The sequence below is a fragment of the Tauraco erythrolophus genome, chromosome 15 (genome assembly GCF_009769465.1).
Source record: "Tauraco erythrolophus isolate bTauEry1 chromosome 15, bTauEry1.pri, whole genome shotgun sequence".
In the NCBI taxonomy this organism is placed as follows: domain Eukaryota; kingdom Metazoa; phylum Chordata; class Aves; order Musophagiformes; family Musophagidae; genus Tauraco; species Tauraco erythrolophus.
Genome location: NC_141479.1, coordinates 22703085 through 22722493, shown reverse-complemented (window position 1 = coordinate 22722493; position 19409 = coordinate 22703085). Strand labels below are relative to the sequence as shown.

The 19409-nt window shown below is 51.8% G+C and overlaps 1 protein-coding gene across 2 annotated transcripts in view; it reads right to left on the bottom strand.

Annotated features, from left to right (window-relative positions):
* ZFHX3 (zinc finger homeobox 3) overlaps positions 1–17976 on the bottom strand; it is a 106617-nt gene extending 88641 nt beyond the window's left edge. For both annotated transcript variants that reach the window (XM_086620890.1, XM_086620891.1), the window contains exons 1-2: positions 15273–17976; positions 11224–11720 (exon numbers count right to left, since the gene is read on the bottom strand). In XM_086620890.1, the coding sequence (XP_086477016.1) occupies positions 11224–11720; positions 15273–17976 (3201 nt within the window). The remainder of the gene's footprint in view (positions 1–11223; positions 11721–15272) is intronic.
* Between the last annotated feature and the right edge of the window lie 1433 nt (positions 17977–19409).

Below are 19409 nucleotides of genomic sequence, written 5' to 3'. Positions count from 1 at the left end.
TTCCAGCAGCCTGTGCAGGCATTTGGAACGGGGTCCACGAAGTCTGTTTAACCAGCATGATGTGTGCAACAGAATCACGAAGAAACAGGCATTTAAAGTGACATCTGTTGGATTAATTAGCTGTGTAATTAGCCTCCCCTCTGTGGAGACAGGCTTTGTTACTGCTGCCTGAAACTTCCCCAGGTGATTTTCTTTGTAACCATCGCTCTCCAAGCATGAGAACGAGCGGAGTGGGTGGGACAGGACTGCAACGCCTGTTCGGAAGGGGAGGCAGGGATAACGTCTGGAGGCTGTTGGGCAGCCGAAGGGCAATAAATGGCAGCAGGTCAGAGGAGCCCAACCGCCACAGAACGCGGCAAAACCCAAACAGGTCACGCGCATCAACCCTTGCACGTCCCGTGCCCGGGGGCAGGCCTGCACGAGGGATGAAGGGAAGGGACACAATCCACATTTTTACACTCTGCCCCGTGAGATCGGGGCAGCCGGGCCTCTGCCTCCCGCTGCGCTCCCCACGCTGCCCACCTCGGGAGCGGCTGCGCCACAAGGCAGCGACTGTGCTTCCACCCGCGCTGCCGCAGCCTGATCTGCTGGGCAGAAAAATTCTGAGCTAATGCTCAGGACAAAGAGGAAACCAGGATCCTGGGATTAACTGTGCTCCTCTGGCGAATCAATGGCCAAACATAGGTACCTCCTAGAAGTCCACCTCCCTGCTTTAAATGCGGAACGAGACGGGAGGAAGGAACGGGGGCCATTCATTTCTGGTGTCAGGACAATGTAACAATGGAGCTGGACAGCAACTCCAACATAAATCAAAGTAGTACCTAAGCAAGTGTTTGTACTGCAAGTTGATCCCAGCAGCTTTTCCATACTGTGCCACAAAACCCAGGCTGTTAATTCCTCACAGCTCGTGGCAAGGGAAATGTTCAAAATCTGGTAGCAGGAAGGCAGTTTTGGAGAATGGTGATACAGCACTGTGAAAAATCAGCCGACTCCAATACCTGCTTATTATCGTCACCCTGCACAGACACGCCGAGTCCCTGCCAGGGCCACGTGAGCTCCGCGTAACACATCGCCGGCATCCCGGCAGAGGGATCGCCAACTCCGTGACGGCAGTAAGGGACAACCCAGTATCACTAAGCTTTCACATAAATATTCACCCACTGACTCAAACGCTGCCGCCACCCCCCAGGTGACAGGACAGCAGAGCACAGCGGCTCCAGCTGCTCCAGCAAGGGTGCCCGCACACCCCAGCAGCAGGACAGGATGGAACGGGACGGGACGCTCACGCTCTGCAGCGTGGGTAGCAGTCTTCGGCAGAGAGGCAAAGTAACCTGGAGACAAGTATCTTCAAACAGCTGCAATAAGGTTTACCGGAGCTTGTCCAACCCTACCCAAAGGCACAACTTTCAGAGAACCTGTTGCACAAGTGTAACTTATTGCCTAATTTGAATTGCAGAACCGGATTGCACACATTACAGTGCAAGGCCAGAACTTTTAGGACTGGCAAGCAGGACTAAAAGAACATTATGGTATTAAGTTATGTATTATGCATTCATTATTTATTGTAATTTCATGAATTCTCTAAGAGATTGCAAACACAGAACCTCCCGTTCTTCATCTGCAGTAATTTTGGGGACTTTAACTGTTACAAAATTTTATTCAGAAATCTCTCAGTTATCTCAGGAGAGAAGACGACAAAGCGCCTTGTAGCCTGGGTGCACCAGCACAGCCTAACAGAAACCAGCAGTCCACGCCATGGCACAGGCTGGGGAAGCACCTTATGGCTTCTTTCCCAGTTTGCAAATCAACCCGCTGCTGGAGATGGATGTTAATGAACGGCCATCCATTATTTAATAAGCTCGTCGTCAAAGGGCCTGCGGCTGCGCTGCTGTTACCTGGCCAGGACTGTTACCCACAGTGCCGAAAGCCTGACCCTGCCCCAACCAGGGGAAGGAATCAAGAGCATTTCCCAGGTCTTCGCGGCACACTGCCCAAAGAGAGACCTGACCGTGTGGATGGGAGCAGAGGATCGTCAGGTGATCACACAGGTTCCAGCAGACACTGGCAAGCAGGGGCTTACAAGCCCCACGCTGCAGCTCCACTCACCAGCTTCAGCCTCGTACAAAGCTGCACCCCATCTCCTCTACCTGCTGGCTTCAGCACTCTTACACCCAGGCTTGTCCCGGTCCTACCCCCTTGTCATCAACCACACGTGTTAGGTGCCTGCAGGAACATCGAGATAAGACCTCTGACAAGCACACTGGGATAAGACCCCTGAGGAGCTGGCCCGTTACTTGTCTTGGGACAAATCTCACTTCAGCTCTCCTGGCCAGAGCTCCGGTCGCAGCGCTAAGCCTGCAGGCAGGACAGTAAGTGGACACACACCCCTCTGCACCAGCCTGTGCCCATAGCAGCTGATCACCCAGAAAAGAAAACGCAGACTTTTGGATCCAGAGCAGTGTCTCTGACCCACATTCACCCTCCACGCTCTCCTCTGCAGAGCAGCAACCTCCGGCATTGGTGTGGGGGGCAGCAGGACCCGACGGCTTCCACCACCACGGCACGGTCTGCTGGAGCGGCTGTCCACGGCCCTACGTCAGAGCAATGACCATAACCACCTTGTCCTCACCCTGAGTCTTACAACAAGCACCATCTCAAATAGGAAAAATTCCTGCTTTGAAATGTAAATATTCATCCACACATTCCAAAACTACTGGGATAAAAAAAAAAGAACCCCCTAAACACAGACAAAACTGGCATCCGGCATGGGAAAAGGTCATACAAGATTCATGCTGCCACCTCATCAACACGATGAGGAACGGGTGAGGCTCGGTGGGACCTTCCGAGCTCCCCGGTGCTCAGCCTCTCCCGGCAACCTCGGAGAGCCAGAGGGAAACTGAGCCCCCACAGCCGTGGGCACTTGGTCACCAGTGACTGCGCAGCTGCTGTGAAAAACGGACAATTTATGCAGACTGGGATAAAAGCTCATCAAGGTGTGTGGTTTTTTTTTCTTGTTTTGTTTTTTTTTTGTGGTGTTTTTGTGTTGGTTTTTCTTTTAATTGTTTGGGTTTTGTTTGTTTGTTTTAACCTCAGTTCTGAATCCTGTTTGACAGGGATCTTTCAGCCATGTGCTCTGGCTAACTCCTCGCTCCTGCTGCGGTCATCACTTGCTCCTGTTCCAGCTGCAGTCTCCCTCATTTGTTATTCAAGTTGCTTTTACAGGGTGGTTTCTTCACTAAGCTGTTGGTTGCACATGGCTCAGTACTTACTGGAAAACTGTTAAAAGAAAAATCTAAGAGACTGAAGTCCATAAATAAAACATTCAGCAAGCAGTGCTGTGTATTCTCAACAGTTTTGATTTCGACCCTTTCAAAAGCAGCACAGAGAAAGCGTAGGGTTTTTTATTCTAAACTAACGTACTTTATTACTAAATACCTAATGGAAGGTAAAAACCCACTTTAATGCCAGGGTGATGTGGCGGAGCAATCTGTCACTCAGAAACGTGCAGTCCCAAGAGGGAGGGTTCTGAAAGGGTTAAATGGATAGCGAGTGCTTTTTGTATTAAAATACTTGGCAATCCCAAAAGGATGCAAAAGGGGAACCAGATCGTAGGGGTTTGTTCCTCCTGTAATCGGCTGTACCGTGAAGAACAGTCCGCAGTACACTTCTCCCTGCGCACAGGTGAAGTACTGCCGGAATCGCGGCAAGCCTGGAAGAGGCAGCGTGCACGGAGCCGGCCGAGAGCTGCCAGGGGCCACCGATCCCGCCAGGCACAGGGTCCGGCTCTGAAACCCCCGACTGGGATTCACCGTACGCGCGGACCGGGTGTATCACAAAGCTTCTCTGGCTCCCAGTTCAGCAAGGCTCAAATTCCAGATTTAGGCACGCTCTAGTCCTCGGAACCGCTTCCGTTCCTAAGCTTGCCTTTCATTACGAGTTTATCCAAGACCAGAGATGGCACATTTGAATGAAAGGTTTCCGAGACCAGCTTTAAAAAGTTAAAAAGTTAAACCTTTGTGGGGAGGCTTAAACGGCTACTCACTTGTGAAGCTGCCGTTGGAATTTTAACTTAAGACCTTGTAGGAAATCAGCTGAAAGTCCCTAATACTCCATAATTTAAACAGGCTTCTGGCACAATTTGTGTTACTCCTAAGTGTAACTCAGAGCTCTGATGCCACATCTGTAGTTCAAAAGACAAAGTTGCAAAAATGAACCCAAAACAGACAGCAGGCAGACAGCGAGTAAATCAAAGGTTAATACGGCTCTAAATCCTCTGCAACAAGCACGACAGACCCTTTGTGGGCAACTTTACCCTAAGAACCTCAAAAGGCAGAGATCGAAGGAAGCCTTTGATAAAAATCAAAACCCAAACATGTTTCCTTTTTGCCTACGTTAAATCGTTCGGGTATTTCAGAGCTGAACCACGCCGGTTACTCACAGCTCTGGCTGTGCCGAGCGGAGCCCCCCACGGCCCCGCGGGCAAGGCTGGAGCTGGGCTGGTGCTGGGGCCAACGGCACAGCCACCGTGTGCTGGCGATGGCCGGGGTAGAGCCTTCTGCCGTGCTCGAGGAGACAGACCTCTACACCAGCAGCTGCAGAAGGAAGGACTACAGAGAGTTTTCCAAACTTCTGGTAGACTGATCAAAATGCATTGATGAGAAAAAAAAAAAAAATTAAAAAATGTCCACTTCAGTCTCTTGTATCTTCAAGCCAAACGCCAAGAACTCCTTTTGTTTGTTTCTCATTGATGCCATTAATTGTCTGACTTTTTCTTTTTAAAGCTTGAAAACCCAAGGCACTTCTTTCTTTCAAACTCTTTACCTGACAAAACACAGAGCTTTCATACACTGAAGTCCCACAGGAAACACCTACTGTCAGCCAAACGGTGGGATGAGATGGGGGATCAGCTCCACCTCACCGCACAATTACGGCACGCTTACCTTGCACTAACCCAGAGAGGAACAGCAATCAGACTTCAATAAACCAGCAATTTCCACGAGCAGTGAAATTTGTGAAAGGAAACGGGGCAGATCTAACCCCATCCCTTTCTACTACATAACCAAAGCTTCCAGCTACCACCTGGCTTGTGCCTCAATGGCCATCTAACGAGCTCCGACATGCCAGCTCCTCACCTGTCCGCTCCTCCTTCAGTCCATCTGCGAGTCCGCTCTCTACCACATCCCGAGTCTCACAGGTAAATAATACACTGTACAAAAAAGTGGGGTTTTTTTCCATTTTAAGCCTATTGCTAATTGTACCAGATGCTCCTTATTTTTGTGTTAGGAGGAAAAGGTGAGAACTGCTGCCTATTCCCCTCCTCTGCCCCGTTCTGTATTCGTGTGCCAAGCTAACTCCGAAGCCTGTCTATTGCCTTCACACAAGTCGTTCCAGCCAGCTATCATCCCTGCCACTTTCTCTGGGCTTCTTCTAGTTTTTTTTAAATGAGCTAAATTGAACACAACATTCGACGACCAGCGAATCAAGCATTTACACAGTTCCCATGCTCTACCCTCGCCTTTCTGCTGGCCACTGATCACTGAGTTAACGTTTTCAAAGAGATTGGGAATGACTCCACATCTCACTTGCAGGAAGAGCAATTTTAACTCTCTTTTGCTCTTCTTTTATTTACTTTTTTCCTTTTTTTTTTTTTTTTTTTTTTGCATGATGAGGGAGCAGGGAGAGACACCCAGACATCCATGTTAGGGCTGTCTGCCCTCCGATTCTCTAACACTCTGTGACACCAAATTTCATCTATCATTTCTCATGAAAGCACTTAGTTTTGTAAAGCTCTTCCGCAACTCTCATCCAGCTTTACATCTAAGCAGTCCACATATTATTACTTTATAGCAGATTTTTAAGCTAGCTTTTTACTCCATTTTTGGATCACTTACAATCACAGAAAAGAACCCACGTACCTGTCTAACATTTTTGCTCCATTGTGGAAAGTTAGTTTTTATTTTACCTTTTATTTCTCATCCTTCACCTCACTATCAATTCACAGACCTCTTCCCCCAGTGACAATAACCACATCTTTACTTCAGAGCTGTTCATGCAGAATCTTGGCAGACTCTGGGAAAGCCACTGCCCGTACGGACCAGCCCAGCCCTGCCCGTAGGCTGGCTCACTCCTTCAAACAACCGACAGTGCTGGGAGAACCTTCTCTTCCAAAAGTCTGGTTTTAGCCCTTTCTAATCCATATGTCTACTAAGACTCTTCTTACTACAGTTTCTATCAATTTGCTGACTTAATGCTTTGTACTGTCTGGCACGCGTTTCTGCCAGACCTGCCATTTCACCTGCAGATTCCTGCAGAACCTCCTCAGTCCTGGTAACCCCAGTGACTTCTTCCTTCACTGGTACCTCCGTTTGAGACCACCTCTTGGATTCATCCTGTGTAAAGGGGCATCCTTCAAGTCTTCTCTGAAACGTGGGTGAGAACTCCTCACTCCTCCTTCCCCTCCCCACACTGTGGTCCTTCTTCCCTTTTTCTGCCTTCCCTTGAAATACTTTCCTATTTAAACAGGTTGGACTTTCTGTGGACTTTGGCAGGGTTTCTCTTGGCTCTGTTTTCAACTTTTTCTCATGGGTAGTATACATTTAATACAAGCACCTAGTGTGGTTTTAAGTAAATCCTCTGTGACCCGCACACATCACACCCTTCTGATTTTTCTAACAGTAGCTCACCCATTTTCACGTAGTTTTAACTTCAAAGCTAGATAACTATTAGGGTAAATGCTCTTTTTGTCTGTTTCTATTATGGAAGGATATTGAATTTGAATGTGTTATCATTATCATTCAGTAACTACATCTTAGACTAACATTCCATGCATCATCCGGGATTAAAACCTTTTGGGGATTTCCTGTAAGTTTCTTCAAGTCGACACTTGGAGCCTCCAGAAGTTCAGTCACAGCATCACACGCTGCCACGATGCTTTATCCCATTTGCAGACCAGTAGCTAAAAAAAAAAGTCTATTGCACTTTCTACATTGCACTGTTGAACTTCCCCTGGCACATCCCAGCCCTCATTCCGGTCCGGCAGCTGGTGACACGGCCATGTACACTCTTCTTCATTGTGCATCGCTGCCGGGGATTTGATGGTATTTTACTGGAGTCAAGTAAGTTAATGCACGCTGTCAGCCCAACTGCTCCGTCACTCCTACACGTTCTGCACCCTCACGCCGCAGCGTGCTTGGGGTTATCTTCCTCTCCACCAGCCTTCTCGATTGCCTGTTTGATCAGTATCTTCATTTAAGACCAACAGCCCCTAACACTGCACAGGCCATGTGCTTTTGGTTTCGGTCTGTCTCATGGGTGGCACTTCGCTGGAGCTGGAGAGCTGCTCCCGACCCCAGCGCAGCTCAGCCTCTGGCTGCGGTTACTCCAGCTCAGCCTCTCCGCTCCCCAGGGACGATGCTCTCCTGCTGCGCCCACGGCACAGGCAGGACCAGAACCACGTTACTGCGCACTGGAACTGGGAACTCCCACCACCTCCTGCTGGGTCTGTAGCTGCACCTCCTGTTTGCCTTTGCACAGGTCATCTTCATTTCTTTCCAAGTCAGCACAGATGCACCAAGTTTCATCTCCACCAGTATCTCGAGTACTGATATTAAGGAGTTGTTTTCCCACATGCACTGCATCTCCTCGTTAACAAAGAACCTCTCTATGCAGGGTATCATTTACATGATACCAAACCCTCTCCCTCAAACTCCCTATTCCCTAAAATGTTAGCTCAGCACTTGGAAAGACTGAAAAGGAAGACACTGAATGAACTAATTGAATACACTCATTTGGCAGTCTGGCCAGCAATGTGTTTCTTCAGTAGTTCTTTGTTTAAACTTCTTCTGAGCTGCAGGTTTTGAACTAGGGATTTTCAGGAAGTTGTAGGAAATGTCCAAACTTGGCTCTTGCTCGAGCAGATTAATTCCTTCTGGAAATGCCACTTGTGCAATAGACACTGGGAACTCGCACCCGACCTCTTCCAGATGTGGAGAACGCTGGTCTGCTTCAAGTCTGGTCTAGTCCTCTGCGGTCACGAGGAGACAGGACTCAGCTCCTGTTACAGTCAGCCTGCGCTGGTCGGGCGTTCGCACAGTCTCTGCCTCTCTGCTTACAACCGCCACTGCAACCCAACCCCGTCCCACTGCATTCGTCAGGCTGCCCCGGCTAAGAGGTGAAGGGTCTTCAAACCTGTCATCTACCTCGAGACAGCACGTACACCTCAAAAATTTACGCACACACGTTTATAACAGCACTCTTGCTTTCCAGGTCGTTTCTCAGAAGACAAAACCCACCAGCCACACCAGGGAGGTAAGCAGTCACGGTGAGGGGCACAAGTACCGCATTCCCCCAGCGAGTGCAAGATCAACGACAGGATTTCCAGTTTAGTCACGGGATTTTAGGGGGACAGTAGGGATTCGGGAGAACATAAGAATAAAGGAAAGATTATCAGACCCTTCCAGTTTCTTGTCTTAAGCAAAGACCCCACTGCAGCATCCCTGCCCCTCCTCACTGACGTGGGAAGGGGTCTGACAAGAGCTATTGCAATGCACAGGACGAAGATGGCAGCAGAAGACCAGACCTTCTCCGGCACTGGAAGCATTGCAAGAGACTAAAAGGTTCACCAGGCTACGAGCTAACGGTGTCTCCAGATCACATTTTTTGGCAGCAAGTAGCACTAACAGAAGTGGCTCTTGGGCAACACAAGCAGCCAGTAACATGTGATTTAAGAGGAAAATGGCAAAAAAGCAGAATAAGGAGGATTGTGTGTGATAAGCCGAGTACGCGCTCTCACCCAGCAGCATCTGGAGAGGATTTTCTCCAGCAGGCAGGGAAGAACTCGATTACATCCAGTTAACTGTGCTCTAAACTGATTATGCATGTGCCAGGCTAATGGATTACATTAGCAAGAGGAAAAATAACATCCAATCAATCTCAATTTACTGCAGACCACACCAAGGCCTGAGAGAAGAGAAACTATTCTGTGAACTACCCCCACTCCCGCTGCACCTTTTCAGCTATCGAGAGAGACATGGCATTACAAACCACCCCGAACACTGGAAGAGCCGCACTGAGGGCTGCTTGATCCACGGACAGGTTTTTCCATGAAGTCAAACACCGATTCCAGCTACGCTGGAGCGAGACGCCGTGAACCCAGCCATCCGCTGTCCCCTGCTACAGCCTTTACATAGGCGTACTAGAAAGCTACTATATGGACCATACAACAGACTTCATTACTCAACCATGTTATTCTCCATCTGGTGTCTCACTGCCTTCGCGTCGGAAGTGCCGCAGGGCTGTAACAGCCCCGAGAACTGCCCGGGCCCCTTACGAACCCGAAAACTGACAGTTGCTCTTTGCCTGCTGAGGAGAGCATTTCAGGAATCTTTACTACAAGCACCTATGGTTGTCCCCCAGCCTGACTTTGGTGGGTGTTCCCCCCACTGCTCCCCGCAGACTGAGAGAATTCTGGTCCTCGATTGCTTCTTCCCTGGTAGAAACTGCTGTAGGTGCAGGGTCTAGATAAAGAATTTTTAAACCTTTGCAATGTATATTTAGGTGAACAATATTGTACGTCAAAACTCACAATAGGGCTTTCAAACAACTCTTTTGTCCCCCAGACTGAATTCCGCAGAGAAGATTCAATTCCTCCGCTGGCTTTTTCTGCTCTCACTGGGACTCTCCGGCTCCCAGTTTCCAAGCTGATTTTATTCTCTCAGGTCTCCTGCTCATCTGAGAGCAGAGGCATGTGTGTAGAGCTGACTGTTTTTAGAGCCAGACTCTGTCACGCTGGGCTGGATCCCAGCTGATGGTGGCAGCTGCAATCGTCACAGCAGTCTTGGCCTCTACAGTGACCTCAGCAGAAACGTATTCCTCCTCCGAGCAGCTCCCCGTCAACATCAGGCAGGTCCAACAACCATAGCTCAAGGCAAACCTTCTATGAAGCTCCTGGTTGTCTCTTTCCTCTCTGAATTTGCTGGAACTGCTCATTCCTAGGGAAAATCTGGGAGTTCTGAAATTTGATGTGTCTGCACTGTGACATGGGTGGGCTATGGTACAGTTCAGTATCACATTTTAAATTCCCATTACGTACAGAAAAATATTCAAAGAAATAATTAAGCAGCACAAAATACAGCCCGTGTGTATATATAGTCATAGATATATATATTAAAAAATGTCACTACATTTGGGGGAAAGTGGGAAGAAAAGGATGAGGACAGAAAGAATATAAAAACCTGAGAGAAACGAGAAGACAATGAGTGGGACAGCACGTGCGAGTGGAAGGTATATGGCTGCTTAGATTTATGGCAATTCGTACCTGATTGTTCATACTAAAGCCATTATGGGATGATTAGAGAAAAAGGTGAAGCTTTAAGTCCAGTGAAAATCAATAGAAACGTCTGGAGCAATTCTGCTGCACGAGTGAAAGGACTATTTACTGTATCCGGAGCTGCTCTTGGGTTACAGCCCACGGGGCTCAGGCCAGCGAGGGGAGGGGGGCGCGAACACGAGAAACACGCCAGGAAAGAGAAGATGGTTATAAAGAAGGCACAAAATGAAAGGGGGTGGAGGGGAAGAGTGAAGGAAACGACGGCAGCCATGGGCCAAACCCCGCCGTGGATGAACACCTGCAACGCCTCCCAACAGCCCGTCCGCACGCACGGCCCAGCAGACGCACGCGCACGCCGGCTGCTCCTCCAGCCTCCTCCCTTCCCCGGCCGCTGGCCGCGCTCCGCTCGCGGGTCCCGGCAGTAACGCGCACGTTAACTCTCCCTACAGCCCTCCCCGCGCCACCCACCCCGCTCCAGGCCAGGACGAACACACTCTGACAACAGCGAATGCCTGCGAGTGCTCCTGAAGAACCTCGTAGGGGTTAACAAACCACCCCATGGAGAAGAGCCAACAGGAGCGTGGCAAATACTGCCTCGCACAACGTCTTCATCGACGACTGTGGAATTTCTGTGCGTTTCTATGCAGTGCTAGAAGACATGCAAGCCCCCACTAACGCACCCTGACACGAACAGCCACTGGCCTAAGGCTGTAACAGCCACCACTGCTGTCAGAACACAGATGGAAGAGCTGTACCGCGCAAGTGAGACTGGGTCCCGCTGGAGAGATCTGAGCAGCTCGTCTCCAAAGGATCGCAATCCACTGCGGTTCAAAACAGACTTTCTTTTGTTCCAGCACTTGGGAAATGAAGGAAGATGAAGCAAAGCCAAGCCTTACCTTATAGAGCTTCAGGCTGGCCTCATGCCTCGAGTTTACTGTGTGAAGACGCAGCTTCTCTAGACTGTTGGTGTAGTAGTCACAAGCATTGCATTTCAGATGTACCGGATTCCCAATGGCCACACACTTCAGCCTCCACTCATTGGCCTTGCCACCCTCCTTGATATGTGCTACCAGCTGGTACTTCTGCACATGCTTGTCCGTCTTACAGTGGAGCTGGAAGTTTGCCTTGAGCTGTGTGTTGTAGCGGCACAACTTGCACTGGTACGAGTCCCCCATCACCGCCTTCCACTCGTCTTCAGGGAGGCTACGCTCCACGTTCATGTGGAGGCCCAGCATGTCCAAATTATCCGTAGTGAACTTGTTGCACACAGCACACTGGAAGAGCTTCAGCGATGGGTCATTTGTTTGCGTGAAACTCTCACCCAAGTTCATTAGCTCCTCAGACACCAGCTGTCCGCCACCTAACCGCATGTCCAGGGGGATCTCTCCACCCACTGCACAAAGGAAAAAGGGAGAAAGAGGTCAGAAAACCTGAATTCTTTACTTGCCAGAAGAGAAGCACAGAGCAGAACACGCGCTGTGCTCAGTGCAACTCTTGCACCCACCAAAGGCACAGTGGAAGCCAAGCACAGCTGTCCCTTCGCTCATTCCTCTGCGCTGCTGGCAGTACCAGATCCAAAGAAAAAAGCAACCGCGGCCAGCGCGTAAGGCTGGGAAAGGACCGCAATGGCCCTTGCTACCCACCCTCTGAAAGAGAAGTATCCAACCCTCTGCCTGTGCAAGGTGGCAAGGAAAACCCTGCTTCCTACAAAGTTTCAGAAAGCAAAGAATTCCGTAGCACTGCACTGAAAGTCTCTGTGGCCATTTCAAGAACAGCGTTAACACATTATCCTGTTTTTATTTTCCTACCTGGCAAAGTAAGAACTGTTACCTTATGCAGCATCCGAGTACAGTCCCTGCCAAATAAAAAAACCCAAACATTGAAAGTCACAAGTCCAAGTGATGGGAGCATCACATCTGGGTCACCGCAGCACCGTCAGAAGTGGGCAACACTGCAGAACGTGGCAAGTACAAAAAACAACCTGAAAAGCGCCACTCCCACACTATCAGATCTCATCTCTTCTCCAAGAGTTCATAACGGTGGACCGTCTTCTAAAACCAGCGTTGACAGAGGCTTTGTATGCCCCAGGAAAAGACAACCACTATTAGTAACGAGAGTGCAAGAGCGTGTCAAGGAAAGCGAGCAGGACGCTCGCCGTCTTTCAAACCAAGAGCTCAACTCTACTCACTTACAGTAAACGAATACGGCGAGCTCTTATTTTCATCAGAGCGCTCCGGAGATGTTGGACAGAGACACTTTCTTTTTCTAACATTAACTTCTTATGCCAAAGCACAGAGAACACCACAGAGACCAATGACCAGCCTCTTCCTAGGATCTTTGCTCCACCTTGCTCTCCTTTCCCATTTTTAAGACATTTATGGTCCTCCTGCAGCTTTCTGGTATTTTCCCTTGCTCTTACGTCATAGCTCAGCTTAGCAGTCTTACTAAAGGAACCTTCAGGTCAACAGTTAATCAGTCAATCAAATGGAGATTTTATTTCCCTAACTCTTATGTTTCCTATGCTTCAACCTGTTTCCTGAGAAGCAGCCCACACTGCGAATACTTCCAAAGTTCAGGCAGAACCATACTAACCTTTCTGAAAGCACAAACTCACAGTTGGTGCAGACCACGGCTCTGGGCAGTGGATGTGCTCCTGTCTTTTCTGCAGAAACGCAAGACCACGATGTCCATTACAGTCTTAAGCAGGACGAACGCCAGCTTACAAGACAACCTGAATGCTGAGTTCGTTAGAGGAACAGCACCTCATTGTCATCAAGCAGATCTCATGCTTGCACAGAGAAGAACTGTCTGGAGAGGGGAAGTCCCATCTGCACACACTGCCAGGAACACGTCTTTCCATCAAAGCAGTCAGCAATCTCTTCTCTTGATCCACTCTCCCTCTCCTTGCCATGGCAGAACTACACCCTCCGCACACGTGCTCCTGCCACCCTGCTCACTAAATATCTGAGGAGTGGGGAACCCACCAGTGGCCTTCTATGGTCCACATCTCCTAATCGTAGTGATTTTGCTAAGCCTCCCTTTTAGGATATATCCTTAAATCTTTAAATCAGCCTCTCCTGAACACATCATGCAGTAAAAACCCAAAAGCAGACTCTTCTGAATTATTAATATTCTACTCAAATCCAGTTTTGGACTGAAGTGTAAAAATGGGAAAAATCTGCTTCACTTCTAGCAAAGTTCATAGTGTGTGTACACGAGTCTAATGAGCTGAGCTCGTGTCAAGTGCTTATTGACATGGAAGGGCCTCCCTCCATAATCCGCAGCTTGAGATTTGCAACCATCGAGTGCTCGATTCACAAATCACTCTCCAGGCGAGCTCATGTACGTCCGGGGCCTTGTCACGCACTTCAGGAGGCTTCCGTTAAAACGCTCCCGGCTTCCCTGTGTCTCGGGAAGGAGGGGCTGTGAGCTCTTCCCAGAAACCCACCACAGATGACACTAGAAGCCATATCACAAATGACTATCAATTACATCCGTTGGCAACTTGGAGCTATTGAAAATACACTAAAAAAGATTGTGTCCTTGACCTCCCAAAGATGCAAGCTGGGCCACCACGTAAAAAAAAAACAAACACAAACCCAAAAGATAATTACTTTAATTTATAGTCACTTGAGTTCCTCCGTTTTCTTTTTCATTTTTTTTTAGTGTCTCGTGGTGTTGTTCTCAATGACTTTCTCGTCCTTCTGGACTAACAATAAACTGCACCACGAACAGCTGAAGGAAAGGAGAACGTGCACGAGACCAACGCACCAGTAACGGAGCGCATCAGTAGCAACGGCACCGACGGATGGACAAGGCTGGGGAGGGCAGAGCGCAGCACGGACAAACGGGTTCGGAGGAAAGCAGGCAAAGGGGCGGATTTCTCTTCACATACTTTCTCAAGGCTGCGAAAAATTCTCAGCAGCAGCGAACCAACGCCGAGACAGCCGTGATTCCAGCGGCATCTGCCACGCCTGAAGCGCGGCGGGGGCCTCTGCTCTGCCCCGGCGCCCATCTGACGGCGCTGCCGAGTTCGAGCACGCCAGCAGCACGTGCGCGCTGCTAGCGGCCGCCACCGGCCCCGGGCGACACGAGCAGTGCCAGGGAGGAACCTGACAGGGCCTGACCCTCTGTCCCCACTCTAAGCCTAATTCTTGGGCTAAATTGTTTGGGCATAGAGTGTGCCCTGCACAATGTCAAGCATGGTGCCAACACCGACAAGAGGAACACCAGGAATTTGTCAGGAAAAATGCATTTGGTAGCTCATCTTTAAGTGCTTTTGTTATCTGATGAGAGAAATAATCTCCTCTGTCTCTAGCTATTCCCCCCTGGTTTAGTAGTTCTCATCTGGTCAAGCCTCAAATCTCATGCTGGCACCAGAGGAACAGTTTCAGCTCAGTTTCTTCAGCAGAGGAACACCACCTCTTCCACCGAATCCAGCACAATTCTCCAACCTTACTTTCTTTTTCTTCTCAGGGCAACACAGCCAGTAACAAACCAACCCGAGATCTGCCTTGGAGAGTGCCAGCAGCTGACCAGACCCTCTCGCAAAGCCACCCGCCAAACTACTCGCGCTCCTCATCAAACCAAGGGAAAATCATTAGGAAACACTGTCGGAAGGATGCTTTCCACATTGAGGAGGAACATGTAACGCATGTCAGCAATAATCAGCAGCTACTGGGTGTACCAGAAAAGTAACGTATTTTCCCAGGATGAGGAAAACCAGCCTGGGGGAATGCAGAAGAGAGGTCTCCACTGTGTAGTCTCCATCCTCAACCACCACACAAGGGCAAGTGACCGCACCGCGGCTGCGCTACACGGGGCCGCAGAGGCAGAAGGGAGGGACGCGGCACGCAGCGCCCAGCCTGCGCGCGAGGGCTTTGCGGGAACGCAAACGCAATCCCTCCCTCGCGCACGGGCACAGCGCAAAGCCCTTCAGCCTCACCTAGAGATGGAGCCATCGTTGCCATGGGACTGGTGGGATCCAGCTGGAATCCGCCCATCATGAACTGTGCATCGGAGGAAGTGCTGTCCATCTTCAGGTTGGGGAGGTTCATGTTCTGCGCCAGGTAGTACTGGTAGAGCTCGGCCTCGGCGGGGGACGGCAGGCTGCCGAGGCCCAGGTGCCGGTTGTGTTGGATCTGGGACATGTTTTGCTGAAGCAGCATCATGTTGTGCATGTGCTTCTCGCTGGTCATGTGAATACGAAGGTTTCTGGCTACGTTGGTCTCATAGTCGCACACCTCGCACCGCCACGTAGGTTTGGTTTTTGGTTTGGTGGGGGAGGGGGCCCCGCAGGCGCTACCGATGTTGGCTGCTGCCGCCGCCGCGGCCGCCGCAGCCGCCGCCGCCGCCCCGGCAGTGTGGCTGAAGACTTGCTCTCCCCCTCCGTTCTGCAGGTTTTGCATGTTGTTGAGATGCTTGTCAGACTGCATATGAATACTGAGGTTGCCTTTGGTAGTAGTGGAGTAGTTACAGACCTCACAGCGGAAGGGCTTGTAACCACAGGTGTAGCTCTCGCCCCGTGCCAGCCGCGGGTGCGGCTGCCCACTTTTGCAGTAGACGCAGGAGCCGCCCGGCTCGGGATGTTTCTCCTTCATGTGCGCCTCAAGCGTCTGCTGGTACTTGTAGTGCCAATTGCACTTGGGACACTTGAGCGTCTTACACGAGTTGCGAGAATGCATCATAGTCATGTGGCCACCCAGCGACCGCGAGGAGCCCAGGACCGTGTCGCACTTTGGGCACTCCACGCCGCTCCCCGAGGGGCACTCCCCACCCCCGAGTTCGCAGAGGGGGCCAGCATGCTGGTGATGGGAGATGTAGCTCCCGTCCTCGCCCTCCGCGCTCTCATTTGGTTCTGGTGCTGTGGCATTGTCTTTATTGGCACTTTCATCGATAAAGTCCAGCCTCCTGCTGCCCTCTGCCACGCTGGCTCCGCCGCCCTCATTGTTAAAGCTTAAGTGATTCCTCCTGTTTGCACCATCAAAGACAAAGGAAGAAGCAGAATTAGAACTAGTAGAAGCTGTGCCCCGCGACAGCGTCTGGAGCACGTTAGGCATTAAGGGAGAGTTAGAAATGCTTTGGTTTGAGAGAGCAAGGTCCTTTTTGCTGCTGCTGCCGCCTGCCACAGCCCCGGCCTCCTCCTGGGGCCGGTCCTCCAGTTCGTCCTCCAACTCGCTCGGAAACAGTCCTTTGCAACCCTCATCGTCCTCATCTTCTTCCTCTTCCTCCTCCTCCTCTTCCTCCTCCTCCTCCTCCACATCCTCCTCCTCCTCCTCCTCCACCTCCTCGACCGGCTCTGCCTTTTCCGAGAGGCTGTCCCGGTCGCCCCCCTCTTGCTTCTCCCCCTCTGCCGCCCCGGGCTCCTTCCCCTCCGAGGATTTGGTGGGACTGGACGCCAGCGGGCCCAGGGGGACTGAGGTAATGGGAGTCTTCAGAGCCGAGCTGGTCAGCCCGCCCAGGTTGAGGAGCGCACCGGGGGCCAGGACGCCCGCTGGCGGGGGCTCCGCTCCACCGGCCGCGCCAGCCTGGAGGGCCTGCTCGCCTTCCATGCGAATGCCGCTGAATTTACCGTAAAAGCTGTGTCCAGGGCCTATGAGGTTAGCTGCGGAAACGAGAGGGTGCTGAAAGGTTTTGTTTTTTGGTTCCAGAAAACTGACAAGGGGTTCCTTGTCCTTGCCTATCCCTTGGATGATAGCGGAGATGTTCTTATTGCTAAGAATTTTCCGCTCCTCCTCACTCAGAGTCATTCGGTGGTCGTGCACCGCGTGGGTCACGAACGAGCGGACATACCCAAAGGAGAGCTTGCACAAGAAACACATCAGGATGGGCTTCCTCTTCCCGTAGAGCACAAAGCCATCGAATTTGGACAGGTCCACATTGTTAGGAACATCTTTGGATACGCAGGAGCTTTTGGCAGAACCGTCGCTGTTCAGGTAATCCTTGTTGCTTTTGTGTCGCACATCGAAGACGCGGAAGCTGTGCAGGACGGGGCTGATGCCCGCCAGGGCTGAGGTATTCGGGAAGGCTTGGTCCGAGCCCTCGAACCACTTCCCGAAGGATGAGGCTATGTGGAAGGTGTTGATGATCTGCGGGTAGACGGGGGCGGCGGCGGAGGGCTCTCCCTGCTTGGGCAGAGAGTTCGGGAGCAGCGCGGGGAGAGCCCCGCTGCCGCTGCCGCCGGCGGCCCCGCTCGGCACCAGCTGGCTGAGGCTCTCCACGATGTACGCCGAGCCGTCCGGCTGGTAGACAATCTCGCCGGCCAGGTTCTCCACGTCGCTCTCCTCCTCCCCGTCCTCGCTGCTCTCGCTCCCGCTCTCCCCCCGGAGCGGCGGGGGCGGGCGGGTGCCGGCGCAGCGGTGCTCCATGTAGCTCTGCAGGCCGGCAAAGGAGGCGGCGCACTGGCCGCAGCTCACCTCCTTGCCGGCGGGCTCGGCGCCGGGGCCGGCCGCCGCGCTGCTCTCGGGGACGCGCTCGGGGAAGGGGACCCTCAGGCTGTCCAGGGGGCCGCGACTCTCCGCCGCGGGCTGCTCCATGCTGCCGGCCGTGTCGGGGAGGTGGGCACTGTTGAGATCAGTCCATTGCTGGTGCTGAGGGATGCCGCACCCATTGTCCTTCCCGGGGATGACGGGCGAGTCACAGCCTTCCATGGCAGGGCCGGCACGGAGCGCTCATTGCACCCGGTACGGCTCGGACCTGCAGGCAGGGAGAGAAGGAGAAAGGCAGGTGAGTCGGGGAGGAGGGACAGCTCCCATAAAGACCCCCCACCGCAAAGGCCGCCAACCCCGCCCTTCGGGACCGGAGGGGAGGCTGCGAGAGCCACGACGGGCTCCAGGAACGAGCAGCTTGGCCTCGGGGAACGCACCACTGGAAACAAGCAATGGAAATGCAATGGAAGCAGGAACACAGGAAGCAAATGGAAGGGGACTGGAAGGTCGTGAAAACCTCCTCCACCGCCTTCCCTGAAGGGGGACAGGAAGATCATGGGACCTGCGTGGCCACCCCCGAAGCCATAGATCTTCAGAAAACAAACAAAAAAGTCAAAAGAAAATGTAACAGAAAAGCTTTTGACAGAAACAGAGTTAAGACACTGCAAGGGAACAGTGCTGGAGTTTTGGAACTGTGTACAATGGCTCCCTAAGCCAGATACCATTATTTCGGGGTGATTCCCGTCCATTAGTAGTTCAGGGAGCACAGAACCAGAGCGACAACACGTGCACCTCCGTGGCAGACCATGAGACCCAGAGCAACTCTCCGAGATTCCAGAGTAACAGTGCTTGGTATGCACAGGAGATTTAATTGCTGTGTTCTGGACAGAGTTTAAACGGAGAGACATCAGGAGAGAAACCAAACAGGAAATTCCAGATCTGACAAGGGTCCATCCTGGGGATCGGAAAGCGGTCAGCCCACCACACTCCAGGAAGCTCCCAGAGATCCTGCAGCGCGCGGCCTCTGCTCACAGCCGGCTTCCCATCCGCCCCCGCGGCAAAGGGCCGACGCAGGTCCGAGGGGAGAGGGAAAGACGCCCTTCCCACTAGTTCTCCTCCACCGCATACGACGAGACCTGGAGAACTCCCGCTGACCGCCAGGCAGCTGATGAGCAGGGGCTTCTGGGCACGGCTGGCGTCCGCGGTGCCCCGCCACCTCTGCCCTCTCGCTGCGCTCTGCCAGTGTCTCTTCAGCTGTGGTCCCGACACGGCCCCTGTGGCTGGATGCACCTTTCCACGGGTTACAGATCTACGGAATTGGGCAGCGCTGCCGTTCGGAGCTGGAGCTCTGTAACGCAGGCCACAATCAGCAGATCGTCAGTTCCACTGCAACCCTCCCACGGACCCTGTCTGCAAAGCATTCCTATAGTCTGCTTCCTACAGAGAGCTCCTGTGCACGCCATACGCGAGGAAACACCAGCAGAAACTAAAGCACCATCATCTCATCTGTAAAAACGATTTTTTAACCTGTGGTTTCCTTAGGTATACAGACACGGAACACCCATAGAAAACAAGTGAGGAAATCTGTACAGCAGAGGCCAACTTCTCCATGTTCTTACAGTCTGTGAACCAAGAGACAACAAAAGACTCCTGCT